Raw genomic sequence first — 17,652 nt, 5'->3', positions numbered from 1 at the left:
TCCCCCCCCTTTTGCTGTAAAATGACAGCATCAACTCCATCTTGTGCCTTTTCCCCTTGCTGACCACTTCTGGTGCCTCACAAAACGAGATGGCAAACTCAGCTATCCTATGCAGAGATTCAACCTTTCCTTTTCTAGCGACACGGAGAATTTGCTTCATATAATTCACGATGGGAAATTAGGAATGCAGTCTCACATCATATAAACTGTGGAAAATCGTGGAAAAAATTCATCGAAACTCATGGCGTGCGCATCTCACACTGTAAATCAGGGAAAATTTGTTGACGCCTAGGAACAGAACCTATCCAGCAAACTGTTTGATCGAACACAGCAACTCGACCACGCATTCGATCGAACAGGTGCCGTGCTACTGCCCTACACCACGGACAGCCCCTAGCCTCAGCATGGTATAATAACTGGTCACCTGGCATGGAACACCTCCCTGGCGTCGTAGAGGAAGGCGCTATTGTCGAACGTGGAGGTCCGCGGCGGCGGGCGGCGGCGGCGACGGCAGCAGTTGCTACATGCAGGCGGCGCCGCTCCACCATTCAGTGTTACTCTGCCGCTCTAATGTGAGACCACCGTACGGGTCCCGCACCCTGACCGGTTAAACACACTTCGACGCTGACGGGTGGGCCTCACGTGGCAGGAACGGAAACACACCGCGAAGCTTTGGCTAATCCAACCCACAGAGACGGCGCGCATGGCGACCGCGGCGGCGGCGGCGGTGGCGTCGCTCCGGTACTTCCCCTCTTCCGTCAGGAACCGCAGCTATCCCGGAACTATCGGCGGCGGCGCTGTGGTCAGGTTTTCTCCGCGGCGGGGCCGCTGTGCGACGGCGGCCGTGGCCGCGCCTTCGCGGGAGGCGGAGCCGGCCTCCTCGCTCGGGGACCTCACCCGCGTAGACTTCCCCATCCTCGACCAGGTCTCCCCTGCCCATCCCCGGCTCGTCTCGTTGTTTGGTTGTTCGTGCCATTCCAGTCCAATTTTGAATTTGATTAGTGAAATAGTATTTACAGTCGCGCATCTAATTATGTTTGTTCCCAATAAATTATCGGATCGTTTTTTATTGCGGCGCGTCTAGTTACTCCTGATTACAACATGTATGTAGTCCTGCTTTTGCTGCTGCCTAAAAATATTTCCATTTGTTCATAAGAGGGTCTATGCTTCACCGTACGGAGTTCCAACTACTGTTCTAAGGTGGTGTGTACGCAATTGGAGCGAGTGGCCATGGAGGTTTTTTCCCAACATGGGTGGCAGCATAATCTCCGTATCAGCCCATCACCTCCTTCGACATAGGCATAGTGACGGTCCTATTTGACTCTACTGGTGCCGATATGTCAACTTTTTATCTTCTTTCAGACTGTTTGAGTTTGGCTGTGTGCATCCGAATTATGCAGAGGCCGGGTGTTGCTCATCATGATATGTATCCTCTTGATGCTACGTTATGAGTTAATAAAAGCGCCCTTTATCGGAAAAAATGTTCATAAGAGAGATATGGCTTTTAGCATATCACCGTGTCTGGTGCAGTTACCACTGCGGATAAGCTGATATAAGTTTCACTCAGCTTTCTTTTGTTTCGGTCATGCGTGTAAAAGATCCGTTTGTAGAGCCCTCCAGGACAAAGTTGTTTTATTCAATGAGGATTCAGTAACTGCAAAATTATTTTTGGTTTACATGTTGGATTCTTTCGTTATTACTATGTCGCAAACTTTAACCTTACAGTATGTTATGTGTACACTTTTGGCATTCGAGTGAGGTGGTTTTTATATCATTTATGATCATCGGAACTTGCAGGAATTTGATGGTAACAAATTAGTTTACTTCGACAATGGTGCAACATCACAGAAACCCTCTCATGTGATGAAAGCCTTAGACGACTACTACCGATTTTATAATTCGAATGTTCACCGTGGCATTCATGCTCTCAGGTAATTTTTTGATTTGTCCTTTATGTCTTAATTGGTGTTGTAAGTGTAAAATACCCACTAGTACCAGGAATTTGGATGCATATTCTCTATTTCTAAGTGTGAGTAAAGCAAGGCTGTGGCCCTGATGTAATATCTGGCTCTAGACCCCTAGAGGCGTTGAGCTCTGCAGGAGAAAACCCTTTTTTCGAGAAACAGAAGATTACCCTTTTACTCTCCTACGAGGAATATGGATGTGAATCACCACAGAACACCTCCTACAGCACAAAACTATTTTACATGATTACATTTCACTTTTCGCCTTGCACAATTTCTTCTGTGATTTCCCCGTATATGACTTGTCTGTTTTGTGAGGTATGGTAGTGCTCACATAATTTTCTTGTGTTGGACGATGATGCTATAGGTGTCGAGTTTTGCGATATATGATGATCAACTGCATGCATAGAAAGATAAGCAGTCGATTTGCTTCATAGTATGGTATTGCTAGGCTGCTAGTTTTGTATCACTCAATCAAGTAGGTTATCATATGCTTTGTGTTTGCGAGCTATGTGCATATGTATACATATGTTTTCCTCCTACTGACATTTTTTCTTCACCATCATCAGCGCAAAGGCTACTGATGCATATGAGAGTGCAAGAAGGAAAGTTGCAAATTTCGTCAATGCGGCTGATAGTAGAGAGATTATTTTTACTCGTAATGCTACAGAAGCTATCAATTTAGTAGCTTATTCATGGGGCCTATCTAACTTAAAACAAGGAGATGAGGTGAATCCTCCATCTTCCCCAGCTGATACTTCGTGCTCTACCTGCCAGTCATAACTTCTTTTTATGCTTCTACTTTGATGCATATCATGAATACTGTTCTTCAAACACTGTTTGACCTTTTTCATGTATGAGAAAATTCCTTATATGACACTCTTTTAAATGTTGTTTCCCTATTTGACACCAAAAACTTTTTCTTCCCTATTTGACATCGTGCCTAAATTTTATGCCCTTTACGACACTTTTATCCATTTTAAGCCTTAACGGCACCTGAAAAGACCTATTTGCCCCCAATGTGATTTGTGATTAAAATTGTTATGTGGTAGTTTAGCTTCATCATGCGACTCTGTCTGGATGTGGTTAATATTGTGTCAGTGCTTGTACATTTTTTTGTGTGAAAATAGTTAGTGCCTGTACACAATCGGTAGTAGTATACAACAAATCAGTAAGTTAATAGAGTTGGTATATTGAACAAAAGAAAATAAACAGGACCGACACGACCATGTCATCAACCATCTCGTGTGTTTGTGTTGTCGCCATGATAATATCGCTAGCTTGGTTAGCTAGCCAGCCAAAGTAGAATCAATCAAGCGAGAGATCGGCTGCTTAATTAGCTAGCTTCGTCCAGTATGTATAGGAGTACACGTCCAACTAGAATCGACCCACCTGTCTACTTGCTTGTTTCTTGGTGTGTATGTGCACATTACCATCTACGTCTCGGCGGAACCCATTAGCTTGGAAAAAAATTCGAGCTAGCCTCATACGCCTGTACGCCGGAAAGCACTTGGCTACAACACCGTCAAGGTTGGGACCGAGGCACAAAACGAGTCAGCCGAATACACACATACACGTAAATTTTTGATCACATATCACATGAGGGGCAAATAGGTCTTTTCTTGTGTCATTTAACACCATTAAGGCTCAAAATGGACGATAGTGTCATAAAGGGCATAAAATTTAGACTCGGTGTTAAATAAGGAAGAAAAGGTTTTTCAGTGTCGAATAAGGCAACAAATTTTAAGACGGTGTTAAATAAGGAATTCTCTCTTCATGTATTTATGCACCCCATATTATTATTTTCCTCATCTCTTTCTAGCCTATTAATTGCTAACTCTTCATATAGTGATCCATAACCTGCCGTTGTTCTAGATAAAATTGTTAAATTTATCTTATAAAAATTTCACCAAACATTGATTTTTATAATGATTCATAAAAATATGCAATTCGTTGTACACTTGTTGATAGTAATTCGTCTGCTGTTTTTGCCGAGCAGATTATTCTTACAGTTGCAGAGCATCATAGTGCGATTGTTCCTTGGCAATTTGTATCCCAAAAAACTGGTGCTGTCCTAAAGTATGTTGGGCTGACTAAAGAAGAGGTTCCAGACATGGAGCAGTTAAAAGGGCTTCTGTCAAGCAAGACAAAGATTGTTGTTGTCCATCATGTTTCAAACGTCCTGGGTAAGAAGGTTTTTCCTTCTCAAATATTTATTTATTTAAGGTTCATGGGAACTATAAATCCCCCCCTACATGTATACCATTATGTGGCAAGTGTAAATGAGATGCCTTTCTTAATTTAAGGATATTAGAGCTAATGCAAGCCATGGATGTATGTGTCAAAGCGTGGCGCAAAGATGGATATCTATTGTGCGGAAGTGGTAGAGTAGAAATTAGAGTCAAAACATGTCATAGTAAATAACAGAATGCAACTCAATTAGCTGCATACACCTCTGCACTTTGTAGTTTTACTGTAGGTGAGCATGGTAATTGTAGCATCTGACTTCACTCATTTATTTCCATTATCTCATGATGACGAGTTACGAATTATGACAAAGGGTAGTTTTATGGCAAATGTTCAATGGTTGGATCCTGTCATTCTAACTTTATTCATGTTATTTCTGTCTTAGAGAGAATAATTACTGAGAACGACTATATTATATTCCTTCATCATTGCCAGGTTCAATGCTTCCTATTGAGGAGGTCGTATCATGTGCAAACAAAGTTGGAGCTAAAGTTCTTGTAGATGCTTGTCAAAGTGTTCCTCATATGCCAGTTGATGTTCAGAAGCTTGGTGCAGATTTTCTTGTTGCATCCTCGCATAAGGTTTGTGTTATTAATTATCTGCTTGCAACAAATTCATAGTCATCCCAGAACAGCAAAATGACCTTTACAAGTTATGGGCTAAACTTCTCAGATGTGTGGCCCTACAGGCGTCGGATTCTTGCATGGAAAATTTGAGATCTTGTCATCTATGGAGCCTTTCTTAGGTAAGATACTGCAAGGCAGAAGCAATGTTCTCTACTTCAGAGGATAAATTAGTTAGTTAGGTCCTCTTGTTGAAACAGAGCCTTCCTATTTAAGAGAAATATATTTATGTTTATCTTAAAATAATAGTTTCTTTGCAGGTGGTGGTGAAATGATTGCAGATGTGTTCGAAGACAAATCTACATATGCTGAGCCGCCTTCTAGGTGAGGAAGCAAGTTCTCTTTGTTTTGATCTTCCTAGACTAATTCATATCTGTCACTGTATGCTATCAAATTTTGTGAACAAAGACAGTACAAAATAATACTATAGCGAGAATGATAAAACTTACTTCATGTAGAGCGGAATGTTACATGTATCTAGAATCACAGTCAATGATGATGTTTCGCAGGTTCGATATGTAGTGTACCTGTTTAGGTATCCTTAAAGAACGCCTCCACATGTGCTGTATACTGGCCTAGAGCCACATGGAATACACATGTTATTCCTCCTAACAAGGTATCAGAAGAGGAATACACATGTTATCCCTCTTGATTGACCAATGTCATTTGCCTCCCCTCGGATGATCCTGGCAACTATCTCTTCCAGACCACCACCTCCATCTCACCTGCCTCCGCTGCCTTACTCTTCCACGCCGCTGCCTCTGCTCTCATTCTGAGCTGCTGTCACCACTTGTTTCCGTAGGACTGGGACAACAGCTCCTGCTGCTCCTCTTGCAGCCTGCAGGGACGCAGCCACCCTGCAAGCACATGCTCTTCCTGCAGGTACAACGCCGCTGCAGGGTCCTCTTCGCTGACGGTTGGGCCTTTTAGCTGACTGCTATTCCTCCTAATGTCCATTGACTAGTGGTAGAACCTAGAGCCCTACCGGGTCTGGGACGTAGGTGGTACGGGAAGGAGGGAGGCGGCCGGCGACGAGGCGCCGTCCTTGCGACGGTGGCGGCGGCGGCGAAGGCAAGTGGCGGCTAGGGCTTAGGGTTCCGGCTCCTCTGGGAACCGGGCAATAGAATAGTCTTATTGCTTAAATCTCAAAATAGTCTTACAATCTGTTTATATAACCATAACGTGAAATAAAACTAAGATAACTTGCGGGATAAGCTTGCCCGGTGGGCCTCCTATGGCTGTAGGTCCGGCCGGTCATAACATCTCTCCCCGCCCGCGCAAACAACTCGTCCTCGAGCTGAAACTCTGGATAGTGTTGACAGGAACTCCTCGCGCTGCTCCCAAGTGGCGTCCTCTGCTGGAAGTCCAGCCCACTGAATCAGCACGTACCACACGCCTCGACGTAGCTGGGCCTGTAAGACCTCCGGTCCAGGAAGAAGACGTCCGTCGGCAGTCGGGGGAAGCGCGGGAGGGCCCGTGGGTGGCTCTCCACGGAAAGGCTTGAGCAGCTCCACATGGAAGACGTTGTGGATGCGAGTGCCCGCCGGAAGCTGAAGGCGGTAAGCCACCTTCCCAATGCGCTCGAGGACAGCAGGGCCCGGCACAGCGAGGACCCAGCTTCTTCTTCGCGCGAGGGTCTAGTGACTGCGTAGAGCGGTGAAGAAGACGCAGCCACACCCAATCGCCCACCGCGAACTCCGCCTCGCGATGATGACCGTCGTAGTAGTGTTTGGCCAACTGCTGGACCTGAAGGAGACGTTGGTGGACCTCCGCGAGCATCTCGTCACGGCTCCGCAGAAGGGCCCCGGCCGCCTCGGTCCGAGCTGTGGACGGATCAACCGGAAGAATCGGCGGAGGCGGGCGACCATAGACCACCTCAAAGGGTGTGGCGCGGAGGGCGGAGTGATAGGAGGTGTTGTAGCAGTACTCCGCCCACGAGAGCCAGTCCACCCATGCATGAGGACGATCACCTATGACACAACGCAAATACATGGCAATCACCTTGTTGACGACCTCGGACTGGCCATCCGTCTGAGGGTGGAAAGCCGTGCTCAGGCGGAGCTTCACACCCGCCATCCTGAAGAGGTCGCGCCACACATGCCCCGTAAACACGGGATCCCGATCACTGACGATCGAAGAAGGAAACCCGCGGAGGCGGACGATCCCGTCGAAGAAGGCCCGGGCCACGGACGCCGCCATGTACGGGTGACCGAGCGCGATGAAGTGAGCATACTTGGAGAAGCGGTCGACCACCGTGAGAATGACCGATTTGCCGCCCACTTTAGGGAGGCCCTCGGTGAAGTCCATGGAGATATCCGCCCAGACCTGAGACGACACCTTCAAGGGCTGGAGCAGACCAGCCGACCGTAGCGTCTCCGTCTTGTTGCGCTGGCACGTCACACAAGACCGGACCCAGTCACGAACCAGGGCCCGATCGCCAGGGATATAGAAGTCGGCGCGGAGACGGTGGAGAGTTTTCTGCACACCCTCATGGCCCGCCGAATGGGCCAGTAGCAGCACCTGATGACGGAGATCGTCATGCGTCGGCACAAAGAACTGACGCCCGTGGAGGAGCAGGCCGTCGATGAAGCGCCAGGGCTCCTCCAAGTCACCCGCAGCCAGCTGCTGCTGAAGGAGAAGGGCGTCGGCCGCGGTCGCTGTCGCCCGGCGAATGTCGGTGAAGAGGCCGAAGGTCGGCCCGGAGCGGATGCATAGCACCGCCCCCTCAGCGTCGGTGACAGCGGCGTCGTGGCCGGCGTCGCGGCGAGACAAGGCGCCGGCCACGATGTTAAGACGACCGGGGCGATACTCGACGGAGAAGTCAAAGCCGAAGAGCTTGCTGATCCATTGGTGCTGCGGCACGGTTGACAGCCTCTGGTCCAGCAAGAACTTGAGGCTGTAGTGGTCCGTGCGAATCTGGAATGACCGACCCCACAGATAGGGCCGTCAGTGGCGCACCGCCTGCACCAAGCCAATGAGCTCGCGCTCGTACGCCGCGAGCTTAAGATGGCGCGGAGCGAAGGGCCTGCTGAAGAAGGCGAGAGGGCCCTCGCCCTGATGAAGCACTGCGCCGAACCCCACGCCGGAGGCGTCGCAGTCCACCACGAAAGGGCGATCAAAATCTGGCATCTGAAGGACGGGCCCCGTCGTGAGGGCCCCCTTGAGGGCCTCGAATGCCGTCGTCGCCTCATCGTCCCAAGCGAAAGCGTCACGGCGCAGCAAACGCATGAGGGGCGACGCGATGAGGCCGAACTCCCGGATAAACTTCCGGTAGTAGCCCGCAAGGCCCAGAAAGCCGCGAAGAGCCCGCGGCGAGTGCGGCATCGGCCAGGCTGCGACGGCCGCCACCTTGTCGGCATCCATGGCAACCCCGTTGGCCGAGTTGACGTGGCCGAGGTAGGCGACCGACGGCGTCCCGAACGAGCACTTTGAGCGCTTAAGATGAAGATGGTGTGCCCGAAGCTCGTTGAAGACGATGGCGACGTGCTAAAGATGCTCCGCCCAAGATGCGCTGTAGATAAGAATGTCATCAAAGAAAACGAGCACAAACCGACATAGGTAGGGCCGGAGGACGTTGTTCATCAGAGCCTGGAAGGTCGCCGGGGCGTTGGAAAGGCTGAAGGGCATCACCAAGAACTCGAAGTGGCCGTGGTGAGTCCGAAACGCCGTCTTGGCGATGTCGTACGGGTGCATGCGCACCTGGTGGTACCCGGACCGGAGATCGAGCTTGGTGAAGAAACGTGCCCCATGTAGCTCGTCCAAAAGCTCATCGACCACTGGAATCAGAAACTTGTCCTTAAGTGTGACAGCATTAAGGGCACGATAGTCGATGCAGAAACGCCACGTGCCGTCCGACTTGCGGACGAGGAGGACCGGCGCGTTGTACGGCCAGGTGGAGATCCGGATAATGCCCGCGGCGAGCATCAGGGCGCACTGCCGCTCCAACTCGTCCCTCTGCAGCTGCGGGTAGAGGTAGGGACGAACGACCACCGGTGCCGAGCCCGGCAGAAGGTGAATACGGTGATTGTATGCCCGGGCTGGTGGAAGGCCTGCGGCTCGATGAAGAGGTCGCCGTGCTGCTGCAGAAGGTGCTCCAACAGGGGGTGCTCGGCTCGGAAGTAGCGGCGGCCAGCTGGAGCTGCGGTGACACCTGGGAGGGGCCCCCAACGCCATCCCACCGGATGCGGCGGCCCAGCCGCCAGAACGTCATCGTCGGAGCGTCGAAGTCCCAAAGGATGGGACCGAGGGTCCGTAGAAAGTCGACGCCAAGGATGAAGTCGAAACATCCCAAGTCAATGCCCGCACAAGTGATGGAGAAGTGTTCGTCGCCGATGGTGATGGGCACGTTCTGTGTGAGCCCATGGCACCGAGACTATCGCCGTTGGCCACCGTGACCCGAAGCTGCTCCCCGCCCATCGGCTGAAGCGCTAAGCGACACATAGTAGCCTCGGGCAGGAAGTTATGGGTGGAGCCTGTATCCACCAAGGCCACCAAGCGCTCGCCGTGGATCATCACCGGCAGAAGCATGGTCCGCTCATCGCGGATGCCAGCGAACACATGTAGAGAGACCACGAGTGTCGTCGCCGGGGCGGCGGCGGGTACGGCCTCCGCAACCGCTGGGGGTGGCCGTGCGTCGGCCCCGTCGGCCGAGGTGGCCTCCTCGATGTAGTCGACCGTCTCCAAGTAGAAGAGGCGCGGGCAGACATGGCTCGGCGTATAGGGCTCGTCGCAGTTAAAGCAGAGGCCCTAGCGCCGCCGCTCCATCTGCTCCGCCGGAGAGAGCCGACGAAAGGGCCGCGTCGCGGCCGGGGTGGTAGTCGCCGGAACGGCCGGGGGTGGCCGGCCCAGAGCCGGGGCCTGTCGGGTGGCCGGGCGGCCTCCTCGAGCCGGGGCGCGACACTCGAAGGCGCGGGCGTAGTACATGGCCGTCTGGAGGTCTTGAGGTCTGCGAAGCTCCACGTCCACGCAGTTGTGATCCGGAAGGCCACCGATGAAGAGGTCGGCCCGCTGCTGCGCCGTCACTCCCGAAGCGTGGCAAGCCAGGGCCTGGAAACGGTCGGCGAAGTCCTGCACCGTGGAGGTGAAGGGGAGGCGACTGAGCTCCGCCAAGCGGCTCCCACGGACCCGGGGCCCAAAGCGAAGGAGGCAGAGCTCGCGGAAGCGCTCCCAAGGGGGCATACTGCCCTCGTCCTGCTCGAGGGCGTAATACCAGGTCTGTGCCGCGCCGCGGAGGTGGTAGGAGGCGAGCCAGGTGCGCTCCGAGGCGAGGGTGCGCTAACTGGTCGCACTGGTTGAGCCAGTTGAGGGGGTCCTCTGTGCCATCATAGGTGGCGAAGTCGATTTTCGCGAACCGCGGCGGTGCCTGTGCCGAAGCGCCGTGTCGAACTGGCTCGGAGGAGCGGAGCAGGGTGGCCGGTGGCGCCGGCTCGGAGTACTCCGGGTAGCGACCTGTGGAGCCGGATGGCCCGCCAAACTGCGGAAACGGGGTCGGCTGTTTGGCAGCCGTGGTGTAGACCGGCGATGGCGAAGACCCAGCCGCCCATGCTGGTATTGGCGACGGAGAGGGTGGGAACCGGACCTGGTTGATGGGCAGGGGTGGTGCTGGTGGTTGCATCGTCGGTGGTGGAGCGTGGACGGGAGAGCCGAGTGCTGCGGTTGCCGTGGTTGGCCACTGCGGCCAGATGGGGCCCGCAGCCGGTTGTTGATGAGGGTGCAGCAGCGGCGATGGTGGCCCGCTGGGGTGGCTCGCCTGAAAAGGCAGCAGCAGGAGGCCGCCGCCCGCGGCCGCGCCCTGTGACTGCCACGGCAGCGCGGGTTGGCCGTAGGCGGTGAGCGGTGCAATCGGCGGTGGTGGGTAGGGCCCCGCCATGTGCAGCTGGAGGCCTTGGACTGCCGTCAGAAGATGCTGCAGCGCGGTGATCATCTGCTCCGGCGTGAAGACGATGGTTGGCGGTGGCGCGGGGGCGACTGGGGCCGGCAGTGTTGGGGCACGCGCGGTGGTGGTCGGCCCCGGCAGCGTCGGAGCTCCGTCGGTGGTCATCGGGGAAGCGGACAGCGGGGCGGTGGTGCCGGTAGACAGCGGCAGCGGCGGTGATGAGGAAGACATGATCGAACCGGAGTCTCTGGATACCAAATTGGTAGAACCTAGAGCCCTACCAGGTCTGGGACGTAGGTGGTACGGGGAGGAGGGAGGCGGGCGTGAACTGGAGCGCGGCGGCCGGCGACGAGGCGCCGTCCTTGCGACGGTGGCGGCGAAGGCGAAGGCAAGTGGCGGCTAGGGTTTAGAGTTCCGGCTCCTCTGGGAGCCGGCAATAGAATAGTCTTATTGCTTAAATCTCAAAATAGTCTTACAATCTGTTTATATAACCATAACGTGAAATAAAACTAAGATAACTTGCGGGCTAAGCTTGCCCGGTGGGCCTCCTACGGCTGTAGGTCCGGCCGGTCATAACAACTAGTTAGTGAGAACTCACTCCTCATGCCTTGTTATAGGAACAGATCAATTGCCAACTAAAAATGGAACAAGAATATCACAAGATAACTTTTACCAGAAATTCAGATAAGTGAAAAACATGATTCATTTATCTTGAAGCAACTAGCTAGAAAGACGTGTGTTACTACTGACTACAAAAGATTCATACGGGCATGTTTATAGGACTAATTACTTTGCTGAATTGCGGCGCTACTCAGTGTATCCCCACAAATTCATACTAGATCAGGGTTTTTTGCGAAATGAATTTAAGTGAGTGGTTAGCAATGCTATCTCAATCCTAACCGTTAGTAACAAATTTAACGGTTCGTGTGACCTTAGAGCAAACGCACCATCACCACCAACTGGTTTGTTTATAGGAGTAAAGATATGTTGCAATTTTAATTTGTTTCTACAGTTCCATTATATGTTTTTTTTCAAAAAGTTCCCTTGACAGTTGTTAAAATTTGTCTCTGCTTCACATTGTTTGCTAGGGCAACTGAGAAAGGTCAACCTTATATTGCACTTAAGATTCTATTTTTGTTAGATTCTAAGTTTTTAACTGTATTGTGTTCTGAAAAGATTTGAGGCTGGAACTCCTGCAATTGGAGAAGCTATAGGATTGGGGGTTGCGATAGATTATCTGTCACACTTTGGCATGCAGACGATCCACGAGTATGAGGTCAGTATAATTTCTTTCATTATTTTACCTCTTTTAATATGTATATTTTAGTCTCCGTGCCTATTGTTACGATTCTTCTTATTCTGCTCTCCAAAAAGGGTTGGAGAACTATCCCTATGTAGCGCCTCACTTGTCTTTTTCTGTCTTCCAGAAAGAGTTGGGGTCGTACCTTTATGAGAGCCTTCTCTCCGTTCCAAATGTTCGTATCTATGGTCCAGCGCCTTCTGCAAGTGATCACCGTGCTCCTTTATGTTCTTTCAATGTTGAGAATGTTCATCCAACAGATATTGCCGAAATTCTTGATCTCCAGGTATGCTGATGTTTCAACCACTGAATCAGATGCAAATGCTAGTTCTGTTTTTAGCAATAGTTGTACTGCTCCAATGCTAGCTCTGCTTCTCTATTAGATTCCATAAAGGAACTTTCCTTGGAATTATGTAATTTTCCAGCATATGCGTTTTCGGTATTTCCTTGGAATTATGTAATTTTCCAGCATATGCGTTTTCGGTATTACTCGTCTATCCAGGAGTTGCTATGTTGCTTAATTTCAACCGCAGTCTAAATGGGGGTAGAATTCTAGATCTGTTTACATCATATGACATATGGTTCTTAACATTAGGTGTAGATTTTTGGTGAGGCAAGTACCAGGCATAGTGAGAGATCTCATTTTCCAGAGGCATCAGTTGCCCCTTGTTGACATAGAAAAAGAACTGATGACGATAGATTGTTTGGTCAAATTGCTGTCTTGTTGTGATGGGTTTTGTGAAATATGTCCGCTACTACTAGCTATATAGAACTGATATATGCTGACTATTTTGTTTCAGCATGGCATAGCGATTCGGTCAGGGCATCATTGTGCACAGATTTTGCATCGCACCCTTGGTATCAATGCGAGCGCCCGTGCTAGTCTTCACTTTTACAACACAAAAGAGGAGGTGGATGCCTTCATCCATGGGCTAAAAGCTACCATTGATTTCCTTACTTCCCACCACTAGTGCAGTTCAGTTAGCAAACATTAGCTTCCTCGTTGTCTCTCACTAGTTGAAGTGCGATAGAAGGCCTACCTGCTCAAACTGTCTGATGTCTTTCAGCTTTTTCGTGTAAACCATGCACGGGCAAGTTTATCTACTCCAGTACTCTTGCCCTCTGGAAGTTTCGAGATAAAGTACTGTCGGCTATGTAGCCTGGGCGGCTCCGTTTATTTCCTATATATAAACCGTATTATACCTGGACCGTTGGCCAGTTCATCTGTAATTTACGATCTGTCAATAACTCCATAACAGTAAGCATGGTGGATACTTGTGATTTTGAGGCCTGCACTTTACACATGTAATAATAAGAGACTGAATGAAGTTTTGTTTTACTAATCGGTTTGGGACCTTGTCGTTTGATATTTTGCAAGCTTCCTGTATTACTCAATCGAAAGCAACATTGGCATGTACTCCCTGTGTCTTAAAATGTAAGACGTTTTTTGACACTATTCTTTGAGAGAGGGAGTACTTGCAGCTGTTCTGTTTGGACGCTGCGTACATCCTGAAGAGGTAACGGCTTCTCTTGCCTTTTGCATCTTTGTTTCGGCAGAAACGCCTTCAGTTTGGATAGTAGGGTGGCATTTGTTGCCATTGAAGCCCATGACTTCTCTCTCTTTTTCAAGGTTTTGAAGTTTTCTTTGTAACCTATGGTCACAAAACAAAATAATGTGAAGTTCTACTTAGATCCATTCGTGGCAGAAATCCTAAACACGAAACTCTCGTGTCCGAAACCAAATGGCAAAGATCCATGCAGCTTTTGACTCCTCGGGCGCAGCATAGTGCACCTGCATGCGTCCTCTCTTTTTCCCCCTCTCTTCCTGCCTCTAATGATTTTCAGGGGCTTTTCTTCTTGATCAGTCTCCTGTCTCCCAGTTCGTGGAGGCTTGGTTGGTGGTGCATGATACCGATGACGGACACTCATACGTTCGGTGCAGTTTCAGGGATCTGTGTCCTGATTCTTGGCTGGCCGATGCATGCACGCGTACGTCCCTTTTTCTCATCCGTTCGTTCCATCGACACGACATCCAGAATAAAGTGATTACATGTTGTGGTCGATTGGATCCCATTCACCTGTGCCGGATCTCGGCAGTGCCAAAAGGAGGGGTCTGCGTGCATCATGAAACGGGAATTGATGACCTGTGGGGTAGCGAAACTGACGAGCATGTGTAACAGTGTCAAAAGAAATGCCAGATCTGTGGCAGTGTCCACGTACTTCATCTTCAAATGACTCCCTATGGCAAAATTTCGTGTTTTGACCCTTTTTGCAAACAAAATCAGGATCTGACCCCATTCGAAAATATTTCGGGATCTGACCCTTTTGCCTATCGTCAGGGGGTCTGGAGATAGGTTTGCACGTCCTACCGCCGCCCCCTCTGGCGGTAGGTCCTTTGACGGCGACTGACGACCGTTGGCAGGCGCTGACGTGGAAAAGGGCGTACCGTCATCGGGTACGGCGGTAGGTTACTGAAGCCTACCGCCAGGACCTCTGGCGGTAGGGTCCTGTGTGGTGGATAAGGTGAGGAGGGGCTGGTTTGTGGGCCCCACCATCACTCTTTTTTCCCACTCACCTTTTTCCCTCTCTCTCCCCCTCACAAACCCCCATAGATCCACTCTATTTGCTTGAGATTTTACCGGTGGATCCGGAGCATTTTCATCACCCATACATAGAATAGACATAAGTCTCATACATAAGTTCATTTGTCTCATACATAGAATAGACATAAGTCTCATACATAAATAGATGGTAATGTCTCTACTGATAGATAAAAGCCTTAGTGACGATGTCTGGCGTGACGAGATGGCGGATCTCAAATGACAAGTCTTCCCAATAGTATTCCTTAACTCTTGAATTGATACATTTGTTCATAGCCGTGTCTTCTCTTGTGTTGTGTTTTTTCTTCTTTTTTTGTGGGGCCTCTTGTGTTGTGTTGTGTTAGAGCATCTCCAACCGCGTTCCCAACAAGGCCCCCAGACGATTTTTCGGCCGCCGGCGTAAAAAATCGGCCCAGTTGCGTTTCCAAAGGCCCTTTTTTCGCTGGCACAGGCCGAAATTGTTGCCGGCGGACCCAGGCCGAACCCGGCGCGTTGGGGGGCACTTGGGCGCCGGCCGAATCGTTTTTGGCGCGAAAATTGGCGGGCCCTCCTTCGCAGCGACTCGGTTCTTCTCGTCGCTTCGTCGTCCTCATCACCTCGGTTCCCGTGGCGGAATCAATGCCAAAGCTGTCGCGCGCTGCCGCGCCGGTCAGCCTCCTCCATTGATGCCTCAAGAGCGGCGCAGTGAAGACGGGACGACGCGCATCCCTCGCCCGCCACGTGTACACACGTCGGCCAGGCGAGCGCCGCCTATATAAGCCGACCCCTCCCGCACCAGTGACGCACAGACTTTCCACCGCCGATGCCCCGTTTCTCGACGCCCCCGTTCCTCCCTCTCTTCTCGCCATTTCTAGTTCACCCTATGACCGAGCGTTTTCCAGACGACGGCGCGGCGGCGAACGGCTTCGGCCGTCGCCACCTTCACAAGGACAAAGCTCGGCTTCTCTATGAGGCCGAGTACCCGGTCCCGCCGGACATGCGGGTGCCCGGGGCATGGAGGATCAGCGTCGACGGGTCCCGGTGCCGCCGCCGCCCACCGGAGCGGCGCGTCATGAGGAGATCGCCCTCATCATGCCTCTCTGCCGCAGGCGGCGAGGGAAGGGCCGAGGTACATCCCCGACAGCCCGCTGTGGGAGCAGTACTTCCGTCGCCGCCACGCCGAGCAGCTCGAGGCCACCAATGGCGTTGCGCCCTCCGGAAGGCTCAACTCCGACGGCCGCCGCCGATGGTGGGGCGTGCCCGGCCCCACGCTGGAGGCCGTCCTCGAGTACATCGAGGGCGGCAACACGCCCAGGCTGGAGTACCCCGCGCCCCCTCCTCCCATCGGCGTGGGAGCTCGTGGGCGTCGAGACGCATGGACCCGGCGTCCTCCTCCTCGTCCGGCTCTCCCTCCCTCCTTCCCGTTAGGCCGGAGCCCCAGGACACGCCGACCAGCCAGCTGATCAGCCAGCGCACCCGCAGCTCCGGCGTCCGCATTGTCGAGTCCTCCCCCATCTCTGACCGTCTCGTCAGGCCGAAGGTGGAGCCCGGCCTCCCCGCGAAGTACAAGGCCATAGTCCGGCGCGACTTCTTCGATGAGGCCGTTGGGCGCGGGACGACTACCTCGGCGGCGAGATGGCCCAGCAGTGCCGAGCCCTGGAGGAGATAGCCGCTCGCCAGCGTGGGTGCGAGGACGAGAACGGCGTGGTGATCCTCGACAGCGACGAGGACGAGGACGCCCTTGGACCATCCAACCCGCCGCGCGTCGGCGATCCTGGGCAGGGGAGCAGCAGGGACAACGGCCACGGAGGAGGCGACGACGACAACGACGACGACGGCGGCGGCGGCGGCGACTACACGCAGTTCTACAGGCTCCTCGGCATGTAGAGCTTCAAGGGCGGCGAGGAACAGCGAGGGCGACGGCGGGTCTAGTAGTGTTTTTTTCTTTTTTTAAAAAAAATATTTTAAATATGTTATGAACTCGCTAAAGTTTGGTTAAATTTATGCCTTGTTTACGCCGGATTTTGTTTAAAAAAACGTGAGCGCGACAACTGAGAAGCATCACACCCCTAACACACGGTTAGCGCCGATACGCCTTCAGTCGGCGATTTTTAACGCCTTCTGAAAATCAACGGCTGAAGATGCTCTTAGCAGGTGAGGCGCATGTGGTCACTGTGGCGGTGTACGGTCGGGCAGGAGGCGGTTCTCTCCCGGGGAGCACGCTCGCATTGCTACAGCTCGGCGCTCGGGCACATGTGCTCCATGCCATTGACCTCCCTCTACGCAATCTCAGTGGACTGACTCTTTTTTATTTACGGGAAACAGTGGACTGACTCCTCGAACGAAATCAAATGAAATCATTTCAGAAATCAATCACCGGCATGCGCCACCCCGGCTCGATTTTGATCTCTTTTCTTGTTCGAAATCTGTTTGTGGGTTGCCAACTTTATCCCCTTCGGGCTGTTTGGCTCTAGATTTATGAGTGCCACATTTTATCAAACTTGTCTAAGGTTAGTTCTTTAAAATGGGAGTCATAAGTTTGACAAATCTAAGAAAATCTTGTCACACTTTTAGTATATGATGTGGGACCCTAAAATGGCTTGTCTAAGATGTGGGTTAAACAAAACACACATCTAAATTGATCAAACTTGTCTAACCTTAGGTGTGACAACCTTTGGTAAACTTAGTCTCAAACCAAACAACCTCAAGTTTCCTAGTGTCATCCAACCTTGCCCTTCATACCAGAATGTGCCTGCTCGCTGGTACTTCCCCTTCCTTGTCAATTTCGCTGCCTGATATATTTTCTCAATCAAAACGAAAATCAATCTAGCGAATTATAGTTCCTGATTGAACTTAAAGTTACAAGATTACTCATTGTTGATATATAAATGTATTGCCCAGTCTCTTCCATCAGATCGGTCTTTTGATTGCATTGGCTAGAGCATGCACTTCTACATGGTACCGGAGACAAAAAGTCTTCAGTTCAAGGCCTGGTTGACGCAATTAAATTACAAACCACTTTCGGCCCACGTTTAGGCCTGAGAGAACCACACGTGAGGGGAGG

General features: G+C 51.5%; 1 protein-coding gene across 1 annotated transcript; it reads left to right on the top strand.

The window, feature by feature from the left end:
* The first annotated feature begins 509 nt into the window (after positions 1 to 509).
* LOC119286267 (cysteine desulfurase 1, chloroplastic-like) lies at positions 510 to 13,352 on the top strand. Its single transcript, XM_037565640.1, has 11 exons — positions 510 to 572; positions 650 to 925; positions 1,798 to 1,931; positions 2,534 to 2,693; positions 3,964 to 4,150; positions 4,647 to 4,792; positions 4,884 to 4,956; positions 5,095 to 5,158; positions 11,886 to 11,985; positions 12,137 to 12,295; positions 12,810 to 13,352. The coding sequence occupies exons 1-11, from the start codon at positions 525 to 527 to the stop codon at positions 12,978 to 12,980; spliced, it is 1,518 nt and encodes a 505-aa protein (XP_037421537.1). The 5' UTR covers positions 510 to 524; the 3' UTR covers positions 12,981 to 13,352.
* The last annotated feature ends 4,300 nt before the right edge of the window (positions 13,353 to 17,652 follow it).

Source organism: Triticum dicoccoides, chromosome 4A (assembly GCF_002162155.2).
Source record: "Triticum dicoccoides isolate Atlit2015 ecotype Zavitan chromosome 4A, WEW_v2.0, whole genome shotgun sequence".
In the NCBI taxonomy this organism is placed as follows: domain Eukaryota; kingdom Viridiplantae; phylum Streptophyta; class Magnoliopsida; order Poales; family Poaceae; genus Triticum; species Triticum dicoccoides.
Note: the sequence above shows the minus strand (reverse complement) of the source record. Positions and strands in the feature narration are given on the sequence as shown.